This window comes from Notechis scutatus, chromosome 10 (genome assembly GCF_049901735.1).
Source record: "Notechis scutatus isolate UNSWTSFEM ecotype Mainland chromosome 10, rNotScu1.2, whole genome shotgun sequence".
In the NCBI taxonomy this organism is placed as follows: Eukaryota; Metazoa; Chordata; class Lepidosauria; order Squamata; family Elapidae; genus Notechis; species Notechis scutatus.
In genome coordinates this window covers 12,702,719-12,716,713 of record NC_142018.1, presented here as the reverse complement: position 1 = coordinate 12,716,713, position 13,995 = coordinate 12,702,719, and the positions used below count along the sequence as shown (strand labels likewise).

The 13,995-nt window shown below is 43.0% G+C and overlaps 1 protein-coding gene across 2 annotated transcripts in view; it reads left to right on the top strand.

Annotated features, from left to right (window-relative positions):
• Positions 1-13,995, top strand: part of ZDHHC9 (zDHHC palmitoyltransferase 9) — a 15,471-nt gene extending 1,476 nt beyond the window's left edge. The window contains exons 2-10 of one of the 2 annotated variants that reach the window (XM_087972380.1): positions 1,385-1,650; positions 7,724-7,884; positions 8,017-8,175; positions 9,465-9,602; positions 9,778-9,826; positions 9,983-10,085; positions 10,886-10,989; positions 11,590-11,752; positions 12,916-13,995. In XM_087972380.1, coding sequence (XP_087828506.1) covers positions 1,484-1,650; positions 7,724-7,884; positions 8,017-8,175; positions 9,465-9,602; positions 9,778-9,826; positions 9,983-10,085; positions 10,886-10,989; positions 11,590-11,752; positions 12,916-13,038 — 1,167 coding nt within the window. In that variant the 5' untranslated portion in view covers positions 1,385-1,483 and the 3' untranslated portion in view covers positions 13,039-13,995. The remainder of the gene's footprint in view (positions 1-1,384; positions 1,651-7,723; positions 7,885-8,016; positions 8,176-9,464; positions 9,603-9,777; positions 9,827-9,982; positions 10,086-10,885; positions 10,990-11,589; positions 11,753-12,915) is intronic. The other variant, XM_087972381.1, reaches the window with a different exon arrangement.

The following is a 13,995-nucleotide window of genomic DNA, read 5'->3' as shown; positions in this document are numbered from 1 at the left end:
TGCTTTTAAAGTTATAGCGACCTTTCAGCAGAATCTCATCTGCCATCCTCAGGCTTGTGTATTGGATTTTTTCCTAGATAATACACAAGCCTCGGGATGGCAGATGAGATACTGCCGAAAAGTCGTGGGAAAATACCCAAAGAAATCTAAATACCATACATACATACATAATTGTGTGTGTATGTATGTGTGGTGTGTAGTATATATGTATGTATATATGTATGTAATGTGTGTGTGTATGTGTAACTGTATGTATATAGAAGTATATAGAAGTATATTTAAATATATTTAAAAATTGAATCCGTATTTTTCCTCTTAACCAGTGGAGTGTTTTTCTCTCCCCATGCTCTTTGCTATGGGTTCAAACTCCTTTCCTTGAAGGGTTGGTGAGATGAGCCTTTAAAAAAAAAAGGTGGATCTCATGCACTTGTTTTTGTGCAGAGCCAAGTTATTTTGAGCCTCTTCCAAATCTGAGTGGGTCTGTTGAAGGCTTCTTCATCAAGCCCATTCCTGGCTTTATTTGTTCAGGATCCTGGTTGGGGAGTCGGGAGGCTGTGGGTGGTGGAGACTTTGCAAAAACCAAAGCTTGGGGGGGGGGGGGGGGGAGGTTTTTGTTTTTTTGTTTATAAATGCTTTATTCTAATTGTCGGTCTGTGTGGCTTAAAGCAAGTAGGCGAAAAGGTGGGGCAGAAAGAGACAGAGGAGGAGTGAGTTGATTATTAACCATTCTGGAACTGGATTAGTATGGAAGCAGGTGGGTTTGATCATTGGGTAACTTTGGAGTGAAGTACTAAGGCCATGTGTGAATGTCTGGGCTTGGTCCAAAGACTGGAATACTCTGTGTAATTCAGGGTGTTAACTTTGTGATGAGTGCCCAGAAATCCATGCAGCATTTTGTGGTTACAATTGGAATGTAAGTGATGAAATATTATTTTGACTGGATCGGGCTTTACTCCCTGTAGCCCAGACTGACATGTCAGGAGGAGGAAAACAAACCTCGCATACCGTAGAACAATGCTGCGGTTCTTAGTCTCTCTCTGTTTATCCTCTGAATAAGAGGAAAGGTTTGTCAGGAATGTAGTGAGGTCCAAGTGAGTTTGGATTGTTTTAAACTAGTCTCCTTTGCCAGAGGAAGTCATGATTGATGACCCAATACTGGATGGAGCAGGTTTCTTTCATACCAAGAATCACGGCAGGTATTCTTTCCTTCTTTGTCAGGCACTTGTCTTGCTTAATGAAATTGCATGGTGACTAAAGCTTAAATGTAGGATGTGGGTGTGCCAGAAAGGATTTGTTTCCAGTAATAATAGTTTGGATCAGTTTCCTAATCTTAAGTGGCTCCTGAGGAGTTGTGTTGACCTTTCCTTATTGCTTACCTTTCCAGGGGCTGAGGCTGGATTGCTGAGGATGGTGTGTGCTTCCCGGTGGCCGGAGTGGAGACAGGCCATTACCGAGTTACCCCACCTTCGGTGAAGGTGCAGCCATGTCTGTGTTGATAGCAAGGAAGAAAGTGACGCGGAAATGGGAGAAGCTGCCAGGAAGGAATACATTCTGTTGCGACGGGCGCATTATGATGGCCCGTCAGAAAGGCATCTTCTATTTGACACTCTTCCTCATTGTGGGAACGTGCACTCTCTTCTTTGCTTTTGAGTAAGTTCACAATGATTGGCCTGCTTGCTTGCATGTTTTATTTGCGAGACGAATTCATTAGCAGCCCACATTCTTATAGATGTAAGCGCTGCTTGAGCAGAGTCCGTGGCATTGTCTGGGACGCTGCACATACTCTTTACAACCTGTTTTCCTTGTTACCTTCTCGGAGGAGACTTCGTGGTATCCAAAGGAGAACATCTAAATGCAATCACATTTTTGTTCCATAGAGAATTAACCTTGTGTGTGAACTCTCAAGTTTCTCTTTCCACTATGTATTCAAAATGAACAGTGATTAATGTATGTATGTATGTATGTATGTATGTATGTATTTATGTATGGCTCTAGGTATTTATATATGTATATAGTATGTGTGTGTGTTTGTGTGTGATGTATGGGTAGATATGTACTTTCTTGTGAGAGCAGGCAACAGAATTTCCTTTTTAATGTGTGCCAATAAAAATGACAAGGTTATCTTACAGTTGCTCTAGCACAGGACTGTCAAACTCCTGGCCCGCGGGCCGGATGCGTCAACGTGCTGGCCCCACACCCACGCCCGGTTTAGCAAAGGGGGGGGGAAGTCCCGATACGTCACGTGACACTACCGTGATGTGAGTTTGACATCCCTGCTCTAGCATGCCACAGCCCATTTGGTGGGTATGCTTTTTTTGTCCTGATCGCTTTGGATTAAAGCGACAAAGTTGTTTCCATTTTTTTCCTTCCCACACACATTCTTCAAAAAGAAGTTGGTCAGAACAGAACATACTAACAATCAATCTCCATTATTTTTAAAGAAAGATTTTGCTAAATGATGTCAAGAAATTTGTTTTGAAGGGTGGTTTCATTCTTGTGGTTTCTTATTTGAAAGAGCTAAATCAAATAAAGGAATTTAATACGGTAATGTTTAATCCCTTGTAAAAAGTGAAGAAAATTCTTGGATCCTTTCCTGGTGTGGAATACTGTGTCAGATTTCAAAGATATTTGAATAGTAGAGACTGGATGCATCTGCCTTGTTAGAGAGATGTTATATCTATTGTGGCTTGGGGAGGATTTGTTACTGATCCTCTTTCCCAGAATGTGTTTCATCTTTGGGAGAATATTCTGAGAGGAATGGCTTACAGTGTGAACTTAGGAAATGGCATAATAAAAAGATGTTGTCTTCTGCCAATAATGTTTGTAGCATAATTTGTGGGACCCTTTTTGGAACTGCTTAGTACACAAATGTGAGTTTATCTGGAATTTATGCACTTCCCTCACTTCTCAGATTCATAACTTGGTCAGTTGGTCAAAGGAATACTCACTTCTGGAAAAGGATGTTTAATACATATTATATAAAAACCAATATGTGCAGGGGTCAGTTTTTGCAGATGAAAGGGAATTCTAGTTCTGTTACGCTGGTAGACTGCTGTCTTCACTGGCTCTTGATTATTTTTTTGGAACTAAATCTGTTAGGAAGGAATGTGGACCCCAGAGGAAACTGGCATGTATGGCACCATCCCCCATTTCTTCACCCTTTGGAGCTACAGTATCTAATGAGTACCTTTTCTCATATTTTCTGTTAAAGCTCTGAGCATATCTGAAATCCACAGCTGCAGTTGTGGTTAGTAGAAACAGGTCTTTTCAGTAGTATCTTCTTCCACAGCCTCTTTTGGAACAGTTGTTTAGAGTTCTACCAAAAGAATTTGTTAAAAAAAAAAGTCTACATGCTTTTTAAAGAAGATATACTTCTAGTATTTATTCTTGACATGCCTATTTTTCACCTGTTGCTTTGGACTAATCCTTTTTGATTTGTTCATTTTCAACATTCATATAGATACAGACTTTGCTGCTAGATCTCCTGGTATTCTGTAATAAGATAGCTTGTTGAACATGAAGAGGATTTATGGAAGCTTAGCATCCTTTATGGTCCTCTGGGTGCTTTGTGGGTATATCCAAGGCCAATCTTATATATCTTGATTCTGCCATTGTCTACCTCCACCTCCTGTAGCGACAGTGCATCACTCTTACCAATCTGTAATGGGTTCCTTAGGGTTTTATCACTGTTACATTCATGAAGATAATAGAGTGATGGATCAGCCTTGTTACAGAAATGATTATATGTTGGCACTCGTGTCTTTCAACTCCCTTTGATGAGCATTCAAGCATTTGCTGGCGAGAGAGGGACAGTCAGGTCTGAATCTGCTTCTCATCCTCATCCTTGAAAATTAAATGGCATTTGGCCCCTTAACTTTAATGTCTCTTGTTAACTTAGAATTTGCTCAGAGTTCCTCCTTGTTTAGCCCTGCAATGGGATGACTGTGTCCAGAAAGACTGGGGTATGTGTGTGTGTCCTTTTGGAGACTCCTGCTTGGATCAAAGCTGGGAATTGCAGCCAGGAAGGTCATATTCAGGAACCTGATGATGCACGAGGTGTGGCCTCCTTTTGATCAAGAGATTAGTAACTCGTGGCCTTGTCATGTTGCATTTGGATTATTGCAATTTACTGTACATGGAACTGTCCTTGAAGGCAATTTGGAAACTCTTAATTGTATGCCTACTGTAAACAATTCTGTAGGAGGTATATCGTTATCAGAAACCTCTTGGGTGCAACTCAAGGTGCTTGCTGATCACTTACAAAAGCTCCATATGGCTCAGGTTGCTGCTATTTTGGGTAGCATCTGATCCAAAGTACAATTTGCCCACCCAGTTCCCAAGATAGGAAGATGTTATGGGTGAGGGAGGGTCATGGGGGCAAATTAATGTTATTTAAAGTAGGAAGTAGGGAACCAGCCCTTCTCATCATAGCTCCCTTACTTTGAAATAATCTCCATACTGAAGGATGGAGGATGTTTTTTTCCCCCTGTTTTTATTTTGGAAAGCGGCCAAAACTGCTTTTTCCATGGGCCTTTTTGGGTGGAAGGAAACACTCAACTTATGGAAGAAGTACTCTGTAGCTTAAGTGCTATGTGATGAGTTGCGATTTATTGATTTTACTATTATCTTTTATGATAGTTTATATCTTGTGAGTTGTCAAGAGTCCTAGGAGGAGAAGGGCTATATCTTAATAAAACAAATACTGTTGTATTAATTAAACAATGCTAATTGGAAAGCAGAGAGAATCCTGCCTTGGAGAAAATTTCAGAAACACTTCTTCACTTCTGAATAAACTATGCTGATTTTTCCTCCAAGGGGCTCAGGATGATAAGTGGTTCTTCTCGTTCCTTTTATTCTTGCATAATCATAGAAGGTGGGGTTAGATAAAAAGAGCTGTTCATACCTGAGCAACCTTCAGATGCCCAGATTTGAGAAGTGTCTGGCATATATGCATGGAAACTGAACCTGAGTCTCTGTACCACTTTTCTGATATTAGTCCCTGAACCGTATTGGTATTTTCCTGGAGTAATATACTGTTCTCCCACTTTGAGTAAAGAATGGCAAATATCAGAACTGTCATTGTATAGTTAGCTGTTCCCAGGTTAAAGAATCTGGCAAAACAGTGAATGTGTAGAACTGTTCCATAAATTATATTTATGGAATATCAATATTTAATATCGTTCACGGAGAAATCTAGGAGAAATATTACCCCAGTCTGCACTTTGGCATGAATCAGCACTAACACGAAGTGGGAAGTACAGTAACCGCAGATCTTGTCCAGCACTTTTTATGTAGTTGCCTGATTGATGATAGAAAATATTTGAAATAAATAGCTATGCCCAATATGTGAAAGGTTATGTTTGAAAACTGGGAAGACGTATCTTAAGCATTAAAAGACAATAGAGCAGATTGCTATATGTGGACTTTTAGAAAGGTTAATTCATATCAATTTAATCAATTGATATGAAAGTGAAAGTTGGAAAACTTCATGTTATTGGTTCAATGTGAATCTTCAATCTGTTCTCCACGTTTGCAAGAAGAAATTAGACAGGTAAAGACCATGATGTTCTAACCACCTGTGATGCTGGGGAAGTGTTTCTAAATAAAGAGAACTTTGAATTTTTTAAAATAGTTTTGCTTGTATTTGTTAACATTTCAATAAGATCCTGGCCTTCTCCTCTTGAAGCAGTAATGAGAACAGGGTGAGAAAGGACATTCTGAAGGATATCATTGAGGACTCTTATACAAGAGCGAAAGTACATAGCAACTTAATGTTGATTTTGTTATGCATGTTTAGCCTGTGAGACAAGGTTAATTGGCTGATTGTGTCACTTCCAAACAAAACACTCAGTTTGCTTCTGGTTCACATGGAACTTTGAAAGAAAGAACCAGAATGTTCCACACTTGAACCTTGTTTCCAGAAGTGTTGAAAGCTATAGGAGGATTTTTTAAAAATAAATCACGATGATTCATTTAGGCTATTTAAGCGATGGGGTCTTTTAAATTAGCAATATTTTTGACTTTCGGAGTTGGTTCAGTTTCAAGCAGGTGTTATCAAAATGATTGTGTTGTGAATAAGTTTATCTAAATCAGGTGAACTGATTTCCATGAATGCTTAAAGGTTGTTTATGTTTCAATATACTTCCTGCCTGCACTTTTAGATCAACCAGATTAAAAATGTTGGCATGGAACACTATTCTTGGCAATGTGCCTTTTCCCCAAAGGGCAGGACTGCCAATTTGATATACAAATATATGTGTTCCTTGTGGTGCAGGCATTTTTATTGTGTCATGTATGTGTTTATGATGTAATATCCAAAATAGGAGAGATAGATGTGGTGGTGGTGCTGGGAATGTTCCATTTGGAATCCCTCTGAACGGCTACTGTGCAGTTAAAATATATAAAACTAGACAACCTGTTGCTTATTGCCATTGTTTCAGTGAATATCCATTTGAGATACAAATGGTTGAAAACGTTTTGCCCCCCACTCCCTGTCGTTCATCGTTTCACCCAGTTAAAGGTTATAAACATGAAAGTTTTAGTAGTACATAGATAATCCTTGAGCCAGAAGTTCTTTCTCTCATTATTCCTCTTATTCTCTGCTCTCAATATTTAAAGTGCCAGATATTTTAACTCACTAAATATGTCTGATTGTTTTGGTTGAAATATGAGATCAACTGCCTAGACAAGCATAATTTCTGTCTGGGCTTTTCCTCAATCATTTTAAAGTCATTTGCAAAACAGGCACATGATTGTTCAAAACCAACTCCCTAAAAACAAGAGCCAACCTAGAGTGTCAATAAATGCCACAGGAGAAATCAGAATAAGGTCATTATACAAATGTGATTTGGTTCTAAGCTTGCACTGGAAGCTGCTGGGATATTTCCAAGAGCTTTCAGCAAAGGTGGGATTGACGTCCCAGAGGTGCTTTTTCAGGAGGTAGCTGGACTTTCTTGTTTTTTCTTTTGAAGATGTTTTGCTTCTCATCCAAGAAGCTTCTTCAGCTCTGACTGGAGGGTGGAGAATGGAAGGATTGATATTCCTTGCAGACAGCTGACATTTGCATCCTTTTAGAGGGACCTTGAAGAAATTGGAGGTTTATCTTTGTCCTCGGGGTCAGCTGAGTAGTGCTCCTGGTTCCTGTAGTCTGCAATTTTTTCCTCTGGAAATCCATTCCTACTCGCACGCCTTTCAAAGGGTTTCCATCCCAAATTGTATCGCTAAAAGTCTGTAGAGATTCTCGGTCATCCACGTCATGGTTGTCCCAAAGTTGTTTTTTCAAGAGGCAACTGGACTTTGTTTTTTTCTTTTGAAGACATTTCGCTTATCGTCCAAGAAGCTTCTTCAGCTCTGACAGGATAGTGAGGAATGGAAGGATTTATCTTCCTTGCAGGCAGCTGCTCATCTGCATCCTCTTAGATGAGAAGTGAAACGTCTTCAAAAGTCCAGTTACCTCCTGAAAAAGCACCTTTGGGACAACCATGACCTGGATGACTGAGAATCTCTACAAACTGGGGCGGACAAGTATTGTTTTTAGAAAAAGGATTCTTGAAATACAAACTGCTCCAACAACTCTCCCTTCTATATGGCCTCTAGTGAAAGGGTGGAAATCCACGGTGCTTCGATTCTTGCCCGGAGCCCTTTTTAGAATCTTTGTAAGTCTTCAGAGGAACCGACCTTCTTTGTGTGTGATGTCAGTGACCGGAATTCTTTCCTATTCCAGGTGCCGGTACCTTGCTATCCACCTCTCCCCGGCTATCCCTGTCTTTGCAGTAATTCTCTTTCTGTTTGCAATGGCAACCCTGTTGAGGACAAGCTTCAGTGACCCAGGGGTCATTCCACGGGCCCTACCTGATGAGGCAGCTTTCATTGAAATGGAAATAGGTACGTGGGGTGGCGATTGGCGAAACCAGCCAGCCAGAGGATGTAGACTACTTCCCCACCCCCACCCCCATTTCCTCCCCCTTCTGCAAGATGGGCAAAGGTTAGGCAGTGAACAATCTGCTTTCATTTCAGAGGCAACCAATGGAATGGTGCCGCCCGGCCAGCGGCCACCTCCGCGCATTAAGAACTTCCAGATCAATAACCAGATTGTGAAGCTGAAGTATTGCTATACCTGCAAGATCTTCCGCCCACCCCGGGCCTCACATTGCAGTATTTGCGACAACTGTGTGGGTGAGTGACAGAGCTGGGCTCCAATCCCTTCAGGGTTCTCTTTGAGGCTGAGAAAATGCACCTAAGTACCTTCTTCCGATGGCCCATGAGCTGCTCTGCGGAATTTAAGACATTCTAAAGCAGTCAGCATTCCCTTTTGCTGCTGATTGAAAGGATTGAAAACCTGGCAACTCCACCTACCGGATGCAGGACGGATGGTCGTCAGTCTTCAGACCTCTCTCTAAGTGTAAATTCTAGTCTTTCAGTGAAAGAAAAGCAGGGGTTTCGTTTGGGGTTAGCAATTTCGATGCCACGTCAGCCACCACAGAGTCTACATCTGCAGCAATTTGGAACTTCCCTATAATAAGAGGATGAGAATACCTGAAATCAAGAGCATCCGAGCTTGTGTTCTGCTACTGTTTTCAGGTTCAGATAAAGTAGACCTTGTCCCACATTGTTTCCAGATCCCTCTGCATTCCCCAAAGAGTCCATGTTTACTTTACTACCCTGTTTCCCTGAAAATACAACCTACCCTGAAAGTTAGTCCTTGCTTGAGTTTTACATGTGCACCCAATATAAGCCCTTCCCTCAAAATAAGTCCTAATTAAGATCCTGCTCACTCCGGAATGGACGGGTAAAAATCAGGGGGGGTGGAGCTGCCCTACTACTTACTTTGGGCAGTTGTAGCCAGCCCTCGCATACCCTCAAACCTGCCTTGCTGGCCCATTTCTTCTGCAGCTGGCAAGGCTTTCCTGAAGGCCTCTGTAGTAGCTGAATGCAAAGCTCTGGGTCGATCCGGAGCTCTTTTATTGGCTACAGAGACCTTCGGGAAAGTCTTGCTGGCCGCTGAAGAAGACATTCCTGAAGGCCTCTGACAGCGAAAAAGGAGGCTGGGCGTGAAGTGCACAAGTGAGGTCAGTCAGTGGGTGTTGTCCCCCGAAAATAAGACCTGGTGCCTTTTTGGGTGGCAAAAAAAAATTATAAGACAGGGTCTTGTTTTCGGGAAAACACAGCATACACATAAAAATGTGTAAAGCTCCTTGTAGGTTGTTGTGTGTTTCACACTATCACGGAGGTGCGCTTCTTAAAACAAAGTGAGTTTTGAAGACAAAAGTTGCCCCACTTGACAATCCTCCCACCTCAGAAACGAGGGGATGAATCAGTTCCATAGTTAGCCAGAAGGACTGCAGCGTGGGTTTGGTATGAGAGTGAAACTTTTACCCATGCTGGCCGAAGTTTCTGTGACGGCAGTGAAGAGAAAAGCAGCAAGATTTTCTCTCTGTGTGTGTGTGTTGTTGTTTTTTTAACAGAGCGTTTTGATCATCACTGTCCCTGGGTAGGAAACTGTGTGGGAAAGAGGAACTACCGTTATTTCTACCTCTTCATCCTTTCCTTGTCTCTCCTCACCATCTACATCTTCTCCTTCAACATTGTCTACGTGGCCCTGAGTGAGTAGGGCTTGTAGTCGGGGGGAGGGAATTGGGCCAAAAGCTTTGGACAGGCATCTTGGGAAGGAAGGAAGGGAGAAAGGGTGGGTGGGTGGGGGCTGGGAGGAAAAGAGCCTTCCCTCTTGGTGGGGTTAATCATTGCGGATGAAATAGGTCGTGTTTTCCTTCCTTGTAGAATCCCTGAAGATCGGTTTTTTGAGTACGCTGAAAGAAACTCCAGGGACATATCTTTTCTGCTGGTCGGTAGCCGTTTTTTGACTTGGCCGGAGAGAAATCGTGCTGCCCTGTTCTCCAGTGAATGTGGGTGTGTGGGGGGAATGGGGTAGGATAGAAGTTAATGATTCTGTAAAGAGTTTGTGTTCCTTAATGGACCTTTCCACGGCTCTGGAGGTTTTGATCTGCTTTTTCACTCTTTGGTCTGTGGTGGGCCTAACTGGATTCCACACATTCCTGGTAGCCTTGAACCAGACCACAAATGAAGATGTAAGTACTTCCAAAGGCACATGTATTCCTCTAAATTCTCTCATCCTCTCTCTTCCTGCCTCTCTCTCTGTCTCTGTCTCTGTCTCTGTCTCTCTCTGTCTCTCTCTCTCTCTCTCTCTCTCTCTCTCTCTCTCTCTCTCACACTCACACACACACATGTAATCTCTGTGATAATGTTCTTTCTTTGGAAACATTTGTTAGAGCTGTTTTCATAGAAGTCTGGCCTTGCTCTAGACAGGCGTGACTAAGTTTCTTGAAAGAATATCCGTTCTCCCTTGAATGGATTGTGGAGCCCCTGGATTTCCTTCCAAAGAACACAATAAGTTTTCTTCCAAACATGTCGATTCAAAAAAAAAAAAGTAACCTTCACTTATTGGAGTGAAGACTAAATGCGTTTCCATCTTCTGTCCCTTTAGTACAATTTGCAGCGTTTCTTCCCCTCCCAGAGTTCATTCCAGCCACAGGCTTCAGGAGGTAGCCTTCTCGAACCCTTAGGCAGACGAAAGCCCGCCTCTTCCACTGGGCAGTGGTTTCTTTTCACTTGCAAGCAGTAAAAAGCCTTTGACTTGATGTATCAGGCTCTGGGGGAGCAAAGCTCTTCCGTGGATGAGGAAGGCACCTCGTTGGGACAAAGTAATTAGAAAAACAGCAGGTGCCAAGCGTTCCAGGAGAGATCTGTTGGAAGGAGCCAAAGCAACTTTGAAAGATGCTTTTCATTCGGGATCCGGATATACATCGTCATGTAGATCAATGCTATCGCTGGTTCCGCATTTTTGGAGGTTGCTTTCTTGCTCTTTCAGATTAAAGGCTCCTGGACAGGGAAGAACCGTGTGCAGAATCCCTACAGCCATGGTAACATTGTGAAGAATTGCTGCGAAGTTCTGTGTGGTCCTTTGCCTCCCAGGTGAGGGTTCAGTCTGTATCTTGGTGTTGTTCCCTGTGTGTGAAACGGTGCAGCCTTCGTGGTGGAGAGGGGCTTGATGGAAGGGCCCCTTCCTGCACATCTGAGGTGGAATTTAGCTGCTGAGGGGTCCTTGGTGCTCTCTGAGTCATGATGTTTCATTACCCAAGCTAGGTAGCATTCATCAATCTTAGTAATCAGTGGATTAGCACCAATGATGTTATCTAGTTTGGATCGTGAAACGTCTGCAAGAAAACCACCAAGCTCAGAGAGCACCAAGGACTCCACAGTTTCTCCTCCTCCTCCTCCTCCTCCTCCTCCTCCTCCTCCTCCTCCTCCTCCTCCTCCTCCTCCTCCTCCTCCTCCTCCTCCTCCTCCTCCTCCTCCTCCTCCTCCTCCTCCTCCTCCTCCCTTACTAACAACACTGATGATGTTACCTAGTTGGGTAATGAAACATCTGCAAGAAAACCACCAAGCTCGGAGAGCACCAAGGACCCTTCATTTCAACCCCTGAGCTACAAATATTCTCCTTTATTGGTAATTCAGCTGTTCTCCTCTCTGTCAAAAGTGTATTTTCCTTGATTTCCCGCTTCTCCTTTATAGCGTGCTGGATAGACGGGGCATCTTGGTTCAAGAGAGTGCTATCTCAGGGAGCGGAGCTGGGCCTGAGCCCAGAGCGCCAGGAGCGAGAAGCGCAGAGGAATGCAGTGCCCAGGAAGCCGGTGGTGCCCCCGAGGGCGGCAGTGCCTTCCCAGAGCAAAGCCTGGTAAGTGTGGAAAGCACAGATGCACTTAGGATGAAAATGGCCTCTTCCAAGGCTTGGCACCAGCCCTGTTTTCTTAGCAGCCCAGAGGGAAGTTGCTGGGGGGATGGATTTCCACGAAGGATTTCTATAACAGGCAAGAGACTAAGCCTCTTCTCTAACATGTGTCCAAATGTCCATAAGATTGACAGGTTTGCTTTCAAGGAGCAGTTGAGACTCTGCTGTGAATCTCTGCGAAACAAATAATCTTCTCATCACTCCTTATCACCCCTCCCCTCCCACTTGTGATTGGAGGACTGTAATTTTGTCGCTTGTATCCTTACGATTTATAGGGACTGTTTCCTAGTATGATTTGATTGCTGATTGTACCGTATGATTAACATTAAGTGTTGTACGTTATGATTCTTGATTCTTAACTAATGTATCTTTTGTTTTATGTATACTGAGAGTATTTACACCAAGACAAATTCCTTGTGTGTCCAATCACACTTGGCCAATAAAGAATTCTTTTTTTTCCAGTGAAGTGCACCTACTAAAATAAATTAGAATTTTTTTTAATATATATAAAGACAACTTTTATATTTCCTTATCATCTTTCTATATACACATTTCTTTCATTATACAATTTCAGCTTAATATATAAATAAATATAGATAGATATGAATATAGATATAAGTATTTACATAGTTTCTTATTCTTTACCTAATTGCCATTTTGATTTCTTTTTATTCTTAAACCATTCATACCAGGCATCCCAGACATAATATATCGACTCTTCTTTGTCTCTTAATTCCATTGTTAGCCTGTCTATCTCTGCACAATCTAATTTTTTTTTTTATAATAACATCTTCTGATGGTACATTTTCCTGCTTCCAAAATTGTGCATAGGAAATCCTAGCAGCTGTTATGTAGCATAATCTATTTATCTTTTTTATTATATTTTTCTGTTATTATGGCTAATAGAAATAGTTCTGGTTTGGGTTCAGTTTTCTGTTTTGTTATTTCTTCTAGCCACAATCTAATTATACTCCAATATTTCTTGACCTCTGGGCAGGTCCAACACATATGAAAATATGTACCTTTTTCCTTTTTACACTTCCAACAGCTTGGAAGTGTATATCTATATATCTAAAATTGTCCTCCTCCCTTCTTTTCTTCCTCCCCAGCTCCCTGGGCCAACAGACCAGGTGCCCCTGGAAGCCACGAAGCCACCCGTCGCTGAGGCTGCAGAAGAAGAAAACGAAGAATCCTCTGCTCAGATACTCGATCCTGCGCAGATGACACCTTAGCCTCTGAGATGGACCCGAGAGAGCTTTTACTTGGCTGCCTCTTGTGAAGCTGCAGCACGAGCAAGGAGGGGAACAGCTGGCTACGTGGCATGTTGTTCCTCAGGCGGTTTGTTCGCCAGCGGTTGTGAACAGTATCTACAAACTGACAGTTGCCAACACTCCCTTTTTTGTCACAGAGGCCGGGCACTCGTTTGCTGCTGCTGCTGCTTGACAGACCCCCTTCACCCGTCGGCCGTCTCTAGCCCCAACGAAGGGCGCGTGCCTCTCTGGCCCCCAGCCCTGGAACCTGTGGAATTTTGCTGGGAAGAAGAACGGAACTGGCGATGGTGATCTGTGCCATCTTTCTCCTTGTGACTGCAGTATTGTGTGTTTTGACTGGTCTCGTTTGCCAATGGAGTCGGGCTGGATCCATGGAAGGTAGCACGCCTGCCAAGTTCAGAAACCGTAGCCTTCCTTCCATGTTCCTGACAAAACAGTGCCAATTGGCAGCTCGAAGCCCCCAAATAGTCCTTAAATTACACCCTGCCAGGGGACCCCCGAGGTCCTTTTGTCTCCCCCTCCCCACGTCCCACCCCCACAACGTCTGTTCAGGTATTGGAATCTGTGGTGCAGTATCAACCTTTCCTTCCCTCCCTCCCTTTTCCCGCCTCCCTTTTCGATTAAGAAGTGGTTCTGCTCGACTTCCGTGTCCTGGAAAGGGTAGAACCTTCCTTCTCACGAGCCGTGAGCCCAAGGGGCTGCTGGGAAAATGGGTCCCAAAGGCAGCGTAAATGCTCTGGAAGCAGAAGAGCCGGTGTTGTATGGGTAGAAAGTTTTTATCGCTGTACAGAGAAGACGAGTTGGGCTCTCGGTCTGTGACTTCTGTTACAGCCCATAATGTGTCTGTGCTCTAAGCTCTTTTGACCCAGTGCTGGAAGCTGCTTCGGGAAATACCTGACTAAATTATGACTGAGTCCA